Raw genomic sequence first — 14,865 nt, forward strand, 5'->3', positions numbered from 1 at the left:
CTAAACAAGACAAAGAAAAGCAGGAGTGGAAACCGGACAAACACGTACAATTGAGCATAAGTCAACCGACAAAAATTAACCAGCAACGTTTGCCCACGAGAGTCTTAGAAAAATACGGCTGTCTGTAGAGTGATTTCACACATGCATATTTATCCTATTCAGAAGTACGGAAATAAACGCAGGAAGCAAAAAATGAACTGAGCAGCCTTTCAAGAACAAATAGCAAAGTTGCACAAGAGAGTATGGGAGTAGGGAGCGGAAGGACTCAGGAGAAAATGAAATAAGAGGCAAATCACGACGAGTAGTTGTTATAACGAGTAAGATGAAATCAGAAAATTAACCATTTCGTCAGGCGTTGACTGTTCAAAATCTGTACCAGGAACGTATGCCCTCATTCAAATCCAGGCTTCAAGATTGTTGTTCGCGTGATTTGAAGCTGTTTTGTTCATTTTGGTTGATCTTTATCACAATCTCTTTTGGGCTTATTTTACACATTCAAGGTTTAAACCGAAAAACGAGAGGTTTCATTTTTTACCAGCCACTGGTATATGATGATAGCTAAACAAGGAAAATTATGAGCCACTGAGTCGAAAAAAAATACTCATTGGCCTTGCAAATAATCCATCTCTCTTATTGGAATTGCAAAACACAGCGTATTTTTTCGGTTTGCGCACTCTGATTGCGTTACATCATGGTCGTAACACAAAAGTGAGTTATTTGCATCCTGTCACGGTCGAGTGAACATTCTTGGTGGCTGCGAAGTAGCGTGAATATAAGTGGATGTAATAGGGATTCACTGTTTGTTGCCGTTTCTTCGAAAGTTTAAAGTGTTTTCGGGCCTGTGCTATCCCTGTCATTCCTCCTTGACTAATTCGTTTTTAGGAGGCAGCTGACGAGACTGAGAAAGAATCGAAACTGCAGTCTTGCCTAAGAATCTACACAAATGGCTGCAGTTACACTCACAGCCGATGGCTGTGTGAATAACAACAAATTCATACCTAAGCGCGAGTTATGTGTTAAAACGCATTACATTTCTAATCTTTGAAAGGCTTCAAACTATGACGTTCATCGAACGCTCGAAAACGGGTTTCAAGTTACAGAGTAAAAAACAGTGATTGCGTTTGTCCTTGAGAATTATTGAATACGCGACAAATACGTGCAAAAAATACTTCTACACATTCAGAATCATCAAATTTCTTGTAACTATGGTGAAAGGAAAAAGGAACAGCATAACTTTTACCGTCAAGTCAAACTCTGCCGATTTCCTTCGCGTTCTCACTGCCACATTGAAAAAAGAACGCTACCACAATGCAGCGCAAACGGAGTGCGCAAACCGTCCGTCTTGCATGCACGAAAATATTCACCGAATCATCAGAAGGTCAAACACCTTGAATAAATCATGTCAGCTGAGAAGATTCGCCTACCTTAAAGTAAATTTTCTTGTGGCGCTTGTTTTCACACTAAGATTTATCTAGCTTCTTATCTAATAATCCACCCCGCAGAAGCATGGAGTTCTGAAGAGATTAGACACTGTCGAGGTTGTCATTGGGGATGGCGGCTTCCTTTACTGCATGGAGCGGTGTGGTTATGTTAAAGCAGGCGCCTGGACACCAGAGGCTACTGTAGAACACCCAGAAGCTGGTAAGTAAAGGGAAATAAGTCAAATGTTACCCTGCCGTCGAGCCTTGAAGCTTGAGGTTTGATTAAGATGCAAATGACCTCATCACCTTCAACAAGAGGCGAAGGTGTTACGGCCCTTGCTGCCTCTCTAATCATCGGATCAGCAGACAATATGTTTCTCCTCTTTAGACTGTTAATCTTTGTTTTGACTTCATTGTACGAATGAAAAACCCTCGTGTATTGCCCTTGTCTTCCAATAATTTCACAAATGCAAATTTCTATCGAATCGTTCAGTCATGACCCCGATCAAGAGATTGTAATAGAACAAGAGAATATCAGCTGTTGATACTCTCTTGAATGTAATCTCTTGCCCCGATAGACGACGAGTAATTGATCTGGGGGAATGCGTGACCAAACATTTCACTGACAGGATGAATCTCTAATTTGTTGCAGTTCGACAGCTTCACAGTGAATTTCTGAGAGCCGGAGCTGATGTAATGCAAACATTTACATTTTATGCCAGTAAAGACAAGCTGGAAAATCGCAGCCATTCAGCTGGACAGATCGGGGTTAAAAAAAGGGTGTAACGCTTTAAAAACCTAATTCATGCAGTTGTGTGATTATTCCATTGTCAACCGGTTCTAAGCCCGACGATCCGCCTTCCCCATAAGATCAAACCATTCACGCCAAAAACAAAATAAATACATAGATAAATGAACATGTTAATAGATAAGGTAATAAAATTTAAGAAGTAAAGAACAGTGGGCTAAGTTTTAATCTTGGACCTAAAAATTTAAGAAAAACCTTTAGGAACTTTGAAAGAGCTTGAACCCAAACTAAACACTTCAGACATGACTAGCACATAGTGAAAGAACCGAAACAGCCAAACACCTCTTGATTCTGTACTCTACATATCTATTTGATTTATAGTATGAAGCCATAAACCAATCTGCGTGCGTACTGGCAAGGGATGTGGCCAGCAAAGGAGATGCTCTGGTGGCGGGGAACATCTCACAGGTGCCGGATTATCTAAGCGGGCCTGGAAAGGAGGTAGTGCAGAAAGAAGACAAACGGATATTTTTGTCCAGAATGACGTCGATTTCTTGATAGGGGAGGTATACAACTAAAACTTCCAACTATTATTCCCAATCGATGTGTACGCAGAGCCAAGAATTTCTTATTTTGGCACTATGTAATCGCCATAGACAATTACAACTACGTTATTTTTTGTAGTATCTCACTTTTTTATTTTTGTTATTTTGTTGTTGTTCTCATGGAGAAGGGTAGGGAAGGGGAAGGTGAGATCACATCAGAACAACATCTCTCCATTTCAACTGATAAGGAGAAATAGTTTCCAAAGCGTTGAGTTTTTCTCTTCTCTTTTTCAGTTGACTCTCTTGGTCGCACAGGAATGAGTATATTTCAATTTTGTTAACAGTTTAACTTGTTGTGGTTCATTGTTTCATTTATCAACTGTTTAGGTATGTTGAGCAAGCCGAATGGGCAACAGAAGTGATAAAGACCACAGGGAAACCAGTCGTTGTGTGTCTGTCCATCAGTTTAGCCGGCGATATGACTGGTATTCTGCCTGGGAAATGCGCTGTTAGAGTAGCACGTGCTGGTAAAATCCCAGCATTTGTTTAGCTGTCATGAAAGAAATGAAGACTGCTTTGGAAAAAGAAGGTCTTCAACGCCATCTGATAGTGCAACCTGTTTGTTATCACACCCCTGAGCTGACATATGACCGCATAGGATTGTCTGGTCTGCCTGAGTTCCCATTTGGTATGGTATAGTTTCCAAAAAATTGATAGTCGAGATAGCTAGGAGGTGAACAATCGAATGCCACATCTCAAGAAAGGCGTTGGCCCATGGTTATCGCGCTTTTTTTACGGATTTAAGCCCTGTATTACTGGTTTCGCCAGCTTGAAATGTCAAGGCATCTCAAAAATATATTGGGTGGTCAACGGAGATTCAAAGAAATTTTACCTGGTCTCAAAGAATAATATCATGCCTTGTTAATTAATGCCATGCTAAGCCGAGTTCAGCTCTGGTTTTGCAGTACGCTCGCTTTTCCCTCCTCTTTACTCACTTTTCCACACTTTCGTATGCTACTGATACCTATATATGATATCAAAACATCTTTCTTCATTCCCTTGCTACCTAGCTCTTGAATCTCGCCTAATGAGCCGCTGGGACGTGCAGAAGTACGCTCGTGAGGCGTATGACATGGGAATTAGGTACATTGGAGCCTGCCGTGGATATGAGCCTTATCGTGTTCGAGTCATAGCGGAAGAGGTGAGACAAATATCATTTGCCATCAGTTTTTTTCTCTTTCATAACTTTTAATTTAGTTCTACTCGGTATGTTTAACTTTTAATGTCACTTTTTTCAAGCTCACTAAAGGGAGGGGTAAATTACCTCCAGCTAGCGAGAAGCATGGCCTGTGGGGAGACGCCCTACGGCAGCACACTCATCCGTGGGTTAGAGTTAGGTGAGACAATGACCCATCGATATAGCTACGAATAAATATGGTGATTTACCTTAGAGAAAAGCCAATTATATTTAGAATCATATTATTTGAGAGAGACAGGAAGGTTTTAAGTGTCATACGAAAAAAACTCTCTAGCTAATTAAACCAAGTCTCTCCCAATCTCCTGAAGTCCATGCGGCCTACGTATGAATGCTATTAGCTATCCAGGCTGGCAGGAGATAAGGATAAGGCAGGTGACCCTCCTTAAATCTCTGCTTATTCCTTTGGGTTATTTTACTCGTGACTTCACCGTCCAGGTAGTCGTGGTATTTCTGAAGGACAGATTTTCCTTTTTCCTCCGGGAATTTTGGTACGAAGTCTAAGAGACGGTCGTAATGCATTGCTGCCAGAGTCATGGATAGGGCTGATTGAGTCTGTAGACAAAAAAAATTTAAAAAATGATGATCACAGAGTCAGCAACGCTCTTCAATCCTGAGTAGAGGCGCTCAGTAGCTGGGCGAATGAATCGGAAAGGAGCACACTGCAAGGACACGAGTGTTCAGCGTTGTCTTTGGTATACAAGTAGGCGACTTATGTAAGAAATACTCACCATACAAGTGAAACTCCTAGGGAGGTTAGTGAAGCCGTAATGACCCATGGCTGTCATCTTATCTTTGTACAGTTTTGTCGGCGAGTTAAACGTCAAAGCACCGTAATGATTCACGGGATAATTGATCACACTATGTTGTGCACTTGTCATCCACATAATGCGAACTAAGTGACTTGCTAGACAAAACTTGGAAGTAATTTTTGTTGGAAAGCCCTTCACCTGCGGTAAATTTGTACAGAAAGCAGAATACAATAATTTGTAGGAAAAACCAAGAGTCACAATACCTCTGTATGAAACAAATATATACACCTAATTCGATGGTTTAACTTATGATACGTGCGTATATTATGCGAGTCGAAGTGAATCAAGCGATGATCTTTTCCTTTAACTCTTGAGAAGATATGATACACATTCAAAAAGGTTTTGTAATAGTTCCAAACATTAAGGGAAGACCTAAACATGAAAAGACACACGAGAATATCTTTGACGCCCTTCGAGGTCCTTGGAAATGTTGTTGAAGGATTTGTTGTCAATGGAAATTTTAGAACTGACGACAAGAACGGAGAAGAAAGATCTTGAATTCATTGAATAACTTTCAGACAATTTTTTTCATTTCCTCCTCTATTTCCTTTTGCCATTCCTCCTCTCCAGTCACGTGACAATACCTTTCCAGATCCAACTGAGACATCACGTGCGAAATCTTGCAGCTCTTTGTCAATCATAACTTCTCTATTGGATCTGTAATACCTTCAACCACACCACGAATGTTAGAGATCGATGGAATAAAACTAGGAAATAATCCAGATTGACCTACTTCGATTGCAAACTGTACGCAGAAACCCCAAAACTAATAGTTGAAAATCCCCAATTTGATAGTTTCCATAGCATGGTGCTGGCACTTGGTATTTCGTTTGTTAGATCTCAGATGCAATTATAGCTTTTCCATCACACTGCCAATAAAACTGCAATTTCCTTTCGTTAGAATTTTAACCCTCGAAAATCAAGTTCAGTTATGAAAAAAATAGCGAATTATTGATTGCCAAAAACATCACGGTACAAGGACCTTAAAATTGCATTTGAATGTTCAGTCCTAAACATTAGCAGTGACACAGACTTTTGTACTTGAAACTCATACTAAACCTTCGTAGTAACTTCTGGAGGTGACGTTTAGAGATAGAAGGGCCTTTTTCCCTACCTTTTACCTTTTCCAGGGATGAAATAACCCTTAAAAACTTACTTCCCAACGAATTCTTTGACCATATTCGACAGCGAATGATAAATCAGAAGTCCATCATCTCTGTAGGGAAAGTAAGGCAATTTCTCCTTGTCTCCTAGGCCTCGTTTCTTTGAAAATTAAAAAATTTTTTCAGAGGAGTTTGGTGCAGTCTTGTTAGATTTGCTTTCTAGTTCCCTTTATTAGAAAATGTCTCCCGTAATTCACTATATTTTAATTCTCTTTTTTTTCTTTTGTTTTTTTTTTTGCCGTAAGTGCTTTTTACACTTTCTGCAGTTATCCACTACAACCGATTTGGTTTCTTTGTTACTATTACGTTTTAAGGAACAAAATTCTAATTAAAGCACCAGATAGATAACTCAGCACCAACCTTGATATTGACTAAAAAGTCTGTTTTTTCCCACGAAAGGTCATTATAGGCTCTTCTCATCATTGTCATAGCCCCTTGTCGACCAATTAACATGAGCTTATCGATGGAACCATTACCCGGTGCCATCAAAAATGGATATCCAAGCGCGTTCGTTCCAAGCAACCCCCTACAATGGTGCTTTAATAGCTGGTGAAGAGGGTGCAATTTTGACAGGCGCCGATGCACGCAGACACAAATGGGCTCCATATACAAATGAATCTTGAACAGATGTTCTACGATTTGAGTTTGAGCGTAGTCTGCAACTTGGAGCACATGTTTTGCCATCTGCCATAACTGGCTATCTTCTGGGGTATAAACTGGAGAGTCTAAAGGGAATACAATTAAGAAGTGATTTTTGCATGCCTGATCTCAGCAATGTAACAGAACACAGCTTGCTGAGGGTTTTCCCTATTTCCGCGTTCAGTGGTGTCATAAGAAATCTTGTCATGTGTTGAATTAACGACCATCATTATTTGGAACAAAGAATAGTAAATTATGGTCTTTATGGTTGGAACAAAGAATAAGACAAGAATTTTTTTTGCATATACTTTAGTAAAGTGTGAAATCTATCCTGCATCTTTGTTGTGATCTGTTGTTCGAAAGTTTTTCACAATTATTGCGTGGTAATGTAGTAACTATGCAAGTATAAAACTCTGTAGATATGATACCTGGAGAACTGTTTATCTGAATGGCCACTGGTTTTAGTCTATTTGGGAGCCGTTGATGACTGGGTTTAGATGCAAATATGGCGATGGGTGAGTTTGCCTCCATCAGTTCTCCAAAGGGATCGTCAGTTATCGGATTCAGTCCGTCGTATAAAGGATAGTGTACCACATAGATATAACCTCTGCGTATTGCCTGTTCAAGGTGCAAAAGCTTTTAATTAATCTTTGTGGCTGGCACATTTGAGACAAAACGTTTTGAACAAAATTTTAGCGCGCATTTCTCTGGATTCATACATTCATCGTACAAGGCGTTCTCTTTCCCCATTGGGGGGGAATTAACTCATTATTTCCGGGATTAGGCGGCCAGATACCACCGTTTCTAATTTATTGAATGTCGAGGAGGACATTTTCAGCTTTAGCGGTTAAAAATGGGAGTGATTTAACTTCTAACAAAGCTTCGGTCGTGACGCGTGCATCATCATGCGCACTCAATCTCGTCCCAAGCACTGAATTTTAGAGAGATGACACAATCAAGGGAAAGCACCTTAAGGTTGAGTTTAGCGGGCACCCCTAGGAAATGTAAGCCGCGAAAACAGGATTCGTTCACTAACCACGTCCAAAACCAACCCCATTCCCAGCGGAACAGAGCTATAAAGAGAGACGAAGACTTCAAAGCCCATAAATAATGTCCTAAACTGGTGCACGTACCCAATACATTGAAATGCTCTTCCCAAGCACGTCTTGTATCGCTCCTTGCCAGTCGAATGTTGGATTTAACTTTCTAAGCAGTGTTCTCCAGCTTACTCCTCCTCGCCTGCCTGAAAGATTCAAATGAAAAGGAATATCTGCGAGGTTGAAAATCCTCTAAAAGGAAATGATTAATGCTATAATCTCTATGAGTGCACATTGTAAGTTATCGCACAGGCCTAGTCACCTGAATCCAATGAAACCCTCTGAATGGCCATTGGATTCATGCCAGCCAATCGCTGATCAGTAAAGACATCATCATCTCTCCAAAGAGACAGATCAGATACATCTTTGAATGGGCTGGTTGTGTCTTCAAAGGCAAAACGAAAAAATTTTTGGTCTTCCTGCAGAAAAAGGAAATAAGCTCATTAGACACCAAGACAAAATTGCTGAAGAAAGTATATGTAGACGTAATTAACGTAATGAAATTATGACAGTCATAATTGACAACAAATTTAAGCTAGGGGAGCAACTCCTCAACAACATGGCACAACTTACTTCCTTTGGGGAATTTTAAAAGTCAGCTACACGAGGCCCAATACACAGGTAACTGCGGGTGATTTAAACTATCAAAACTCGATTTAAATACAGAAGCATTATCTAAATGTTTAAAACTGTCGCTTAAAGTGATCCATACCGGAAGAACAAAGCGTGGGTCTCGTTGACCTGCAACGAAGAACTTGTATATTTTGTTGTAGTCAATATCTTTTCGTCTAGTTAAATTAACGAGAATTCGGAAGAGGCCGAAGTTTTTGTAAATAGTTTGGTTGTATAATGAAATCCAGTGATTATCCAGGAGGTCTTTTTTCAGCAAGAGGAACACTTCCCTTATGTTCTTGTTAATGCGTGGAATCGGTAGGTAGTCATTGCCTTTGTCGAGCTCGTAGTCTTCTCTGGTTTTAGCTGTTTCTTGTTGTCTCTGGGACTGGCATTTTTTACTGGCCTTGTCGGAAGACTCAATTGGACAGGCAATGGCTGTAAGGGAGGAAATATCAGTTTCGAGAATTTCATGGACCAAGTTCTTTATTATTTAGAGGAACGTGTTTCAGTTGTTCCTTAAAAATATTCGTTGCTCAACACTTTTTCCTTACAATGAAATGTTTGTATAGCCATGATCTAGCTATGATAAGGAGCACTGAATCTAACTTGACTTTGGATCTTCCATCAATTCAGAGGCCATTTCCCACAGAATTACATAGTTAACCAAGGTAAGTTAGGCCTGGAAATTTCAGTTTTTCGATCTAAATTTTTTATATTCCTTCATACTAAGACAAGCAATACAACGTCGTTCCTAATCACTTTTCAGTTCCATTCTACCACTTTCTTCCTGTTTAACAATCATACTGACATATCTCAGGATAACCATAAATCCCACATTGAACTCGAGCCTTGAGAGAAAAGGCTAAAACAAACTCGTTTCAATACAACAACTCAATTTCACCAACGGCAGTTTTCAAACGTCAGTTGGAACAGTATTGGTTTTATTTAAGTTGTCACATGATTGATCTGGATGACTGGCGTCATTTCTTAACTAGTCAGATGCCAACTGAAGGCATCGCAATTTGGTCTCGCGAGTTTTCTTACGCTTTAGCCAGTCATGTGGGTTATCAGTTATCTTTGTTTTAATAGCGTGGTTATCGGACCCCTTCTTGCGATTATTATTATTTTGTTTATTGACACCCAATCAGAAGGCGCTTTTAACTTCGTATAGGAAAACAAACTGAATTCTGACCTGACGGCTTAAGCGAGTACAGTTCCACAGAATCCTCTCCTCCCACACCATCTCTGCAGGTTACAGAAGTTTCAGAAACTTTCCCTTGCAGATTGTCACCACCTTTACACAGACCTCCATGTAAAAGACCAAACTCGGCGAAACCCTTTTTTAAGGCAAGCTCAGCGCATTCACCGATATCAGAAGAACTAAAGCGTCCAAGATTAACACCAGCATCTTGTATTGACTTTGCTCCGTAGCAGCCTTCACTTTGGAATAATTGTGGCTCTAAAGTAAACGGAAAAGATTTCCTGTTTGTCAGCGGAAGTTTAAGCTACTGCTTTTGACTGTTTACAATGCTTGACAGCCTTGTAAAAATGTAAGATTACACAGGAACAGTAAGCGACAATGTCTCTATTCTACCACTTTGCATTATTTGTGAGAATATACGACGTGTTACACTTAGGGTTAAAACGAAAGAAATTATGGGCTTAATGAGGTGCACTGGCTATTTCTGGCCAGAAGAGCTTCTAAAAAACCTAAGCCTCTTCACTTCTCAGCAGTTACCATTTGAAAACTAATTTAAGATGGTGAAAAGAGCTCATGAATTTCATCAAAATTAACCGGATACAATTGTGTAAATAGCTCAAGAACCCCTGCCTTTTTTTAATCCAAAAAAGTTGTCTACTAATTACAGAATCGGTCAATTTGAAAGTTCACCATTTTCGAACCTGGATTAATATTTTTATGTTCCACTGACGGAACAATGTGTCGATAGTCAACTAAGATAACAATGGGGAAGTGGCCTTACCCACGAATTAAAAATTTAGTAAAAATTTATTCTGATTTTGATGTCAATGCAAATTATGAAAATGAAACTGATGTCCTTTCCGAAACATTCATGAAGTTAAAGTTGACGCACTGAATTTTCCCCAATTAGAAGAAAAAGCGGTCTGATTCAAGTTACATTTCCATTCGCAGGCTATGTCAAATTACCTCAGGTCTTGGAGAGGATTGCGGCAAATTCTCTCGGGGTATACTGTTAAACGTTCTTCTTGAAGAAGATAATGAACACCCACAAACATTTTGCAGAACTGTTTCAGTGAAATTGTCCACTTGCCGGCAGATGATATAAGGCGGCTTGTTATACTAGAGAACAGGTAACTGATGTTTATTCAAGTAATTTTGTCTTATCGAATGAATGCCAAGGCATTAAAAATTCACTAAGGAAACCTTGAAGGAAAAAATCTAAGTAAACTGTGCGAAAACCTGAAATTTTCAATGTTTGCCTTAAAAGTATTGTATTGCTTTTTAATTTTTTTACAAATTTGGATAAACGTGCCATTGTTCTGTGTTGAGATAATATGCTTAGTAATTGATTCTTCTGCTTGGAATCGTAACGGTAGAATTTATCAAAATCCAAAGAGCCGGCTATCGTTGCATGCTCTTTTTACGTGATTGCAGGTGACATTGGAGAAAGTTTCATGAAGTAGGAAGCAGTCACGAAAATTCAAAACAAGTATCTTTCAAACTGAGGGTGGAAATGATGGGACAAAAGGTCACGTTGGTCGCAGTTAAGGTAGACGTGTACCCAAGGAATATTATTTACAGTGAACAGATGCATCCAGCATGGAATAATCTAATAAAATATCATTTCTTAGTTTTCTTTGACCAACTGTTATTTCCAAACCGTTGATAATGCAAACAATTTCGGACAGAGACAAAGTCGGTGTTTTTCACTGTTACTATCTTTGAAGCACGAGTTCGACCCTTGCCTGTTGCGCATAAAACTCATTGCGGGTCATTATGACTCGAATGATATCGAGTGGGACTCACGCACAGTCTTCGACTGAAGAATCTGTTTAGTTTGATTTTCTTCCCCTACCGTGAACACTAACATGAAACCCGCTTCTGAAAACTGGTAATGCACGCAATAAATAACTTAAGCGTGACTTCTTGAAAGGCGACCAAAAGTAGCCGAGTTCCCGAGAATGATTTTTGGTATAAGTATGACTAGATATACTTTTGAAAATGACAGGCTTTCAGTCATTCACTAAACGATTGGAAGACAAGTAAGGAGAAATGCGTCAAAACGGGTTTTGAACACAAGGCATCATGAAATAAGATCAATTACAAAAGCGAAGTAGCACGTTCTGTTTTGACTCGTCCTAAAACTACAAATCATGATCCGAGATCGTTGTGTTTGGGTTGGTTTTCATATGCGTAACTAAGTAAAAAATTTGATACAATATGTTTTTTCCGTTATTGAAAAAAAAAATCAAATTCTCGTCTTACCCGAGTCTTCGAGAGCTCCTTTGTCGACAGTATCAGAAGTTTTTGTCTGGGACACTAAAATGAAAAACAACGTTATCTTACTTAACATGATGGTGGAAAGTAAACTGGAGCATGGAGGACTCGAGAGTTTAATAAAACTGTTTGCCTCTAGTGTTCGCTTTATAACTTTGACAACCTGTCAAGGACCAGAGGTACTATGAAAAATTGAAAGTAGACTATTGGTTTTTGTCGTCTCCTTTGTTTTCAAGGCCCGGCGGGTGACAAGTTTGAATCTATTTCTTGAAGAATCAGCATGTTTGAAAAATAATGAATGACTCTGCATTTACATATTTCCAGGCCTTAGTTTTGCAGTGCAGTTGTTATGTAGAATTCTGATGAAAGTAATAAAAGGTTTCCGCAGAAACTTAACAGTCGTACTTTTACTAAAACTCGACAGCGTCATTCGCTGTAGTCAGTTCAGCAAGAAATTTAGGGTAGCTTGTAGAGGAATTTATTTTTTTATTTGTGAGTATCTTGCGTGCCTCAAAAATCAGTAATAAAGCGACAGCCACCAACGTTTAGCTTTTTTTTCATTTCGCCAGCTGCCCTGTCATCTTCGTTTCTTTAACTCTCAGCAAACAAAGCAAAACAACATTTCAAAAATTAAGTTTATCGTTTCATGAACTATTTCTACTACAAGGTAAACATTACACCAAATTGTTACCACAGAAATTTCGCTAGCTCATGGTTGGACAAGAAATGATCACAAATCCACAAACTCTTTACATCTTGCTGGTCTGCTGCGATCCACAATTTAATATCACTTTCAAAAGAAAAGTATAATCGTTTGTCTCGCGATGTGGTCACTTCGAAAATGGATCACGACATTTCGACTGCATACTGCTGGTCTTTTTCAGGCGATGAGGTCCATTGAGCACACGTCACTTATAGATTGGATGGAATTCCATGTCTGTGGTTGGCGCATCTTCGGAAGGTTCCCTTAGCCGTGGAATTCCATCCAATCACAGCTGAGCACAACTCTTTATGGGTGACGTATGCTACTCCCCACGGTGTCAAATCCTCCATTTACCTCGTGAGACAAACGATTAAACAGTTTGATTTGCCTTAAGGTTACTTTCCACCTTCGGAGGCCGAAAGAGTAGCCTACGTGTAGCCGTACCCTCCCCCGCAAGGTGAAACCTACACGTAGGCTACCGAAAGAATAGATTTTTCTTCTATTTGACTAGACTGAATTCAAACATTCAACCTAAGGTTTCCATACAAAATTTTTCAGAAATCTTTAAAAGCGTCCGAGTTATTTAGAAAAACGTATTTTCAAATAAAAGGTAATCAATCTGAAGGTTGCCATCGGACCTGGGCGAATCCCCCTAAGAGAATTTTCGCAGCAACCGCTCCTGTTTGGGCACGTCATCATGTTATTTCCATACTTTGTTTACATCACGCACATTACAAAATTCACACGTGGAATGTTTGCTCATGGAAAAATCTTTGCTCATGGAGATCAAAAGGGGAAGAAAGTCCATGGTACAAAGAGAAAGAAAAAAAAACAGGCCCAAAGAAGAAAGAAAGTACCATTCTGTCAAGAAAAGAAAAAATTTCTTTGTGAAAGTGACTGGTACTGACGGAGCTCCACGCTGGGGTCCAGATTTCGAACAAAGAAGTCGCCGTCAAACCAAAACTTGCCATACATGATGTTTAAAATGAGGTTTCCTCTTCTGTATGCAAGTACCAGCCTTGAAACAAAATCTTTAACAATCACCTCGAATTGTGATTTTGAAAGCTGTATGGCGATTCGTTGTCTCGCCTCTCAACACATTTTCCGGTTTTACCATTTTTGCCGCGGGTTTTTCCTTTGCTTTTGGCAACTTTGCTCATTATTGTGTCGTCCTCCTCAACGTTCTTTGAGCGATCGAGATAAAACAATAAACGTGTCTGCTATAGTTACTTTTCCCAGGAAATCTTGATCCATCGTCATTGGCGCCAAGAGGTTCTGTTGTCCTCTTGGTTTGCGGTTTCAGGAGGCGAGATAATCTCCTGGCCTGGCGCTATTGTTTGCGAACCTTTATGAGGTAAAATCTCGCATTTCTTTTGGGAGGAATACAACCACTTTGAGCGAATTTATAGGATATATAGATTTGACCGATTTTTTCACATTTCGCTGAAACATTCTAGTAATAATGGCAAACGAAATTGTGTCGGGAAATTTTGATATTTGAAATATTTTTCCTGTGGCGTTTATTTTCGCAACACACCTCGCATATTTTTAGCTACTCCAACTTTAGATGCCCATATCTAGACAACTGATCAGAATACCGAGAAAGCGCGACGCACTTTCGTTGATTGATGCCTTGTGAATAAGACTGGCAGCCATTTTGCTCGTGCTGCGGCGTCGTTTCACGCCTTCCCGGCTCCTGACACTTTCTTAAAAGAAATGTCGCTTAAATTTTATTTTCATCATAAACTGCAGTCAATAAGCTTTCTTCTGATACATAGTTTGCTAGGATTCTAGTGAAACCAGCGCTTACGAATCTTTTCCCGAAGGACACCCACGAAGGTGGGAAGTAACCTTAACAACGAAATTTTAGCTTTTCCGTCTCTAAATATGCTGCCCTTTTACCTAATTATTTTGGTCCCTCAATTCAATTTTGTTTTTTAGCTTTCTTATCAAAAGACAAGAATAATGTGTAGAAATTTATTTCTCATCTAATACAGCAGCACGAGGCCCCGAGAAAACGATGCAACTAAATAGCTAAACAAATTTTATAAACATGGACGAAGAGTGACCGACCCATGGTAACCTATAAATTTCCCGCCAAACACCTAAATATACAAAGAACTGATCTCATAAAAAAACCCCGACCCTGGTGCGTTAGTCAGAATATGATTTCACACCAATTCATCCTCACAAATTTCATATTCTCAGCTAACAGTTAAAATTTTCGCTGACACTCGCCCGTCTGGTAAATTATACCACATTCACGACTTTGCTCGTAGAGTCTTTGATTGTATTTTCGATTCCCTTCAGGCTCGTTTTTAGGTTAATTGCATGTCAATTTCCTAATCAGGATAAAAATTCTTAATTTTTTATTCAGCACGTCCAACAC

General features: G+C 39.5%; 2 protein-coding genes across 5 annotated transcripts; one reads left to right on the plus strand and one right to left on the minus strand.

Annotated features, from left to right (window-relative positions):
• The first annotated feature begins 113 nt into the window (after window positions 1-113).
• LOC131790313 (S-methylmethionine--homocysteine S-methyltransferase BHMT2) lies at window positions 114-6,932 on the plus strand. 4 transcript variants are annotated; one of them, XM_059107505.2, is made up of 7 exons: window positions 114-317; window positions 1,503-1,641; window positions 2,074-2,735; window positions 3,102-3,241; window positions 3,785-3,915; window positions 4,014-4,111; window positions 6,344-6,932. In XM_059107505.2, the coding sequence occupies exons 4-7, from the start codon at window positions 3,193-3,195 to the stop codon at window positions 6,351-6,353; spliced, it is 288 nt and encodes a 95-aa protein (XP_058963488.2). In that variant the 5' UTR covers window positions 114-317; window positions 1,503-1,641; window positions 2,074-2,735; window positions 3,102-3,192; the 3' UTR covers window positions 6,354-6,932. The 4 variants fall into 4 exon arrangements, with proteins under 4 accessions (XP_058963488.2, XP_066021753.1, XP_058963486.2 ...); XM_066165656.1 differs by having other exon boundaries at window positions 3,102-3,402; window positions 6,344-6,931; XM_059107504.2 differs by lacking the exon at window positions 114-317 and adding an exon at window positions 1,378-1,430 and having other exon boundaries at window positions 3,102-3,402; window positions 6,344-6,931.
• LOC136280461 (polyunsaturated fatty acid 5-lipoxygenase-like) lies at window positions 3,952-11,892 on the minus strand. Its single transcript, XM_066165654.1, has 11 exons — window positions 11,762-11,892; window positions 9,488-9,754; window positions 8,393-8,730; window positions 7,943-8,099; window positions 7,717-7,826; window positions 7,012-7,201; window positions 6,305-6,669; window positions 5,938-6,044; window positions 5,366-5,447; window positions 4,701-4,919; window positions 3,952-4,524 (listed from the first exon to the last, which is right to left on the minus strand). The coding sequence occupies exons 1-11, from the start codon at window positions 11,847-11,849 to the stop codon at window positions 4,291-4,293; spliced, it is 2,157 nt and encodes a 718-aa protein (XP_066021751.1). The 5' UTR covers window positions 11,850-11,892; the 3' UTR covers window positions 3,952-4,290.
• Between the last annotated feature and the right edge of the window lie 2,973 nt (window positions 11,893-14,865).

The sequence above is a fragment of the Pocillopora verrucosa genome, chromosome 4 (assembly GCF_036669915.1).
Source record: "Pocillopora verrucosa isolate sample1 chromosome 4, ASM3666991v2, whole genome shotgun sequence".
Lineage (NCBI taxonomy): Eukaryota > Metazoa > Cnidaria > Anthozoa > Scleractinia > Pocilloporidae > Pocillopora > Pocillopora verrucosa.

Excerpts from the sequence above, each read along its gene's own strand:
- LOC131790313 (XM_066165656.1), top strand. The coding sequence starts at position 3,270 with ATGAAAGAAATGAAGACTGCTTTGGAAAAAGAAGGTCTTCAACGCCAT. Across the intron at positions 3,403-3,784 it reads TCTGCCTGAGTTCCCATTTG|CTCTTGAATCTCGCCTAATG; the intron begins GTATGGTATAGT and ends CTTGCTACCTAG. Across the intron at positions 3,916-4,013 it reads TTCGAGTCATAGCGGAAGAG|CTCACTAAAGGGAGGGGTAA; the intron begins GTGAGACAAATA and ends ACTTTTTTCAAG.
- LOC136280461 (XM_066165654.1), bottom strand. The coding sequence starts at position 11,849 with ATGTTAAGTAAGATAACGTTGTTTTTCATTTTAGTGTCCCAGACAAAA. Across the intron at positions 8,100-8,392 it reads ACCCACGCTTTGTTCTTCCG|GAAGACCAAAAATTTTTTCG; the intron begins GTATGGATCACT and ends CTTTTTCTGCAG. Across the intron at positions 6,670-7,011 it reads TCAGATAAACAGTTCTCCAG|ACTCTCCAGTTTATACCCCA; the intron begins GTATCATATCTA and ends TATTCCCTTTAG.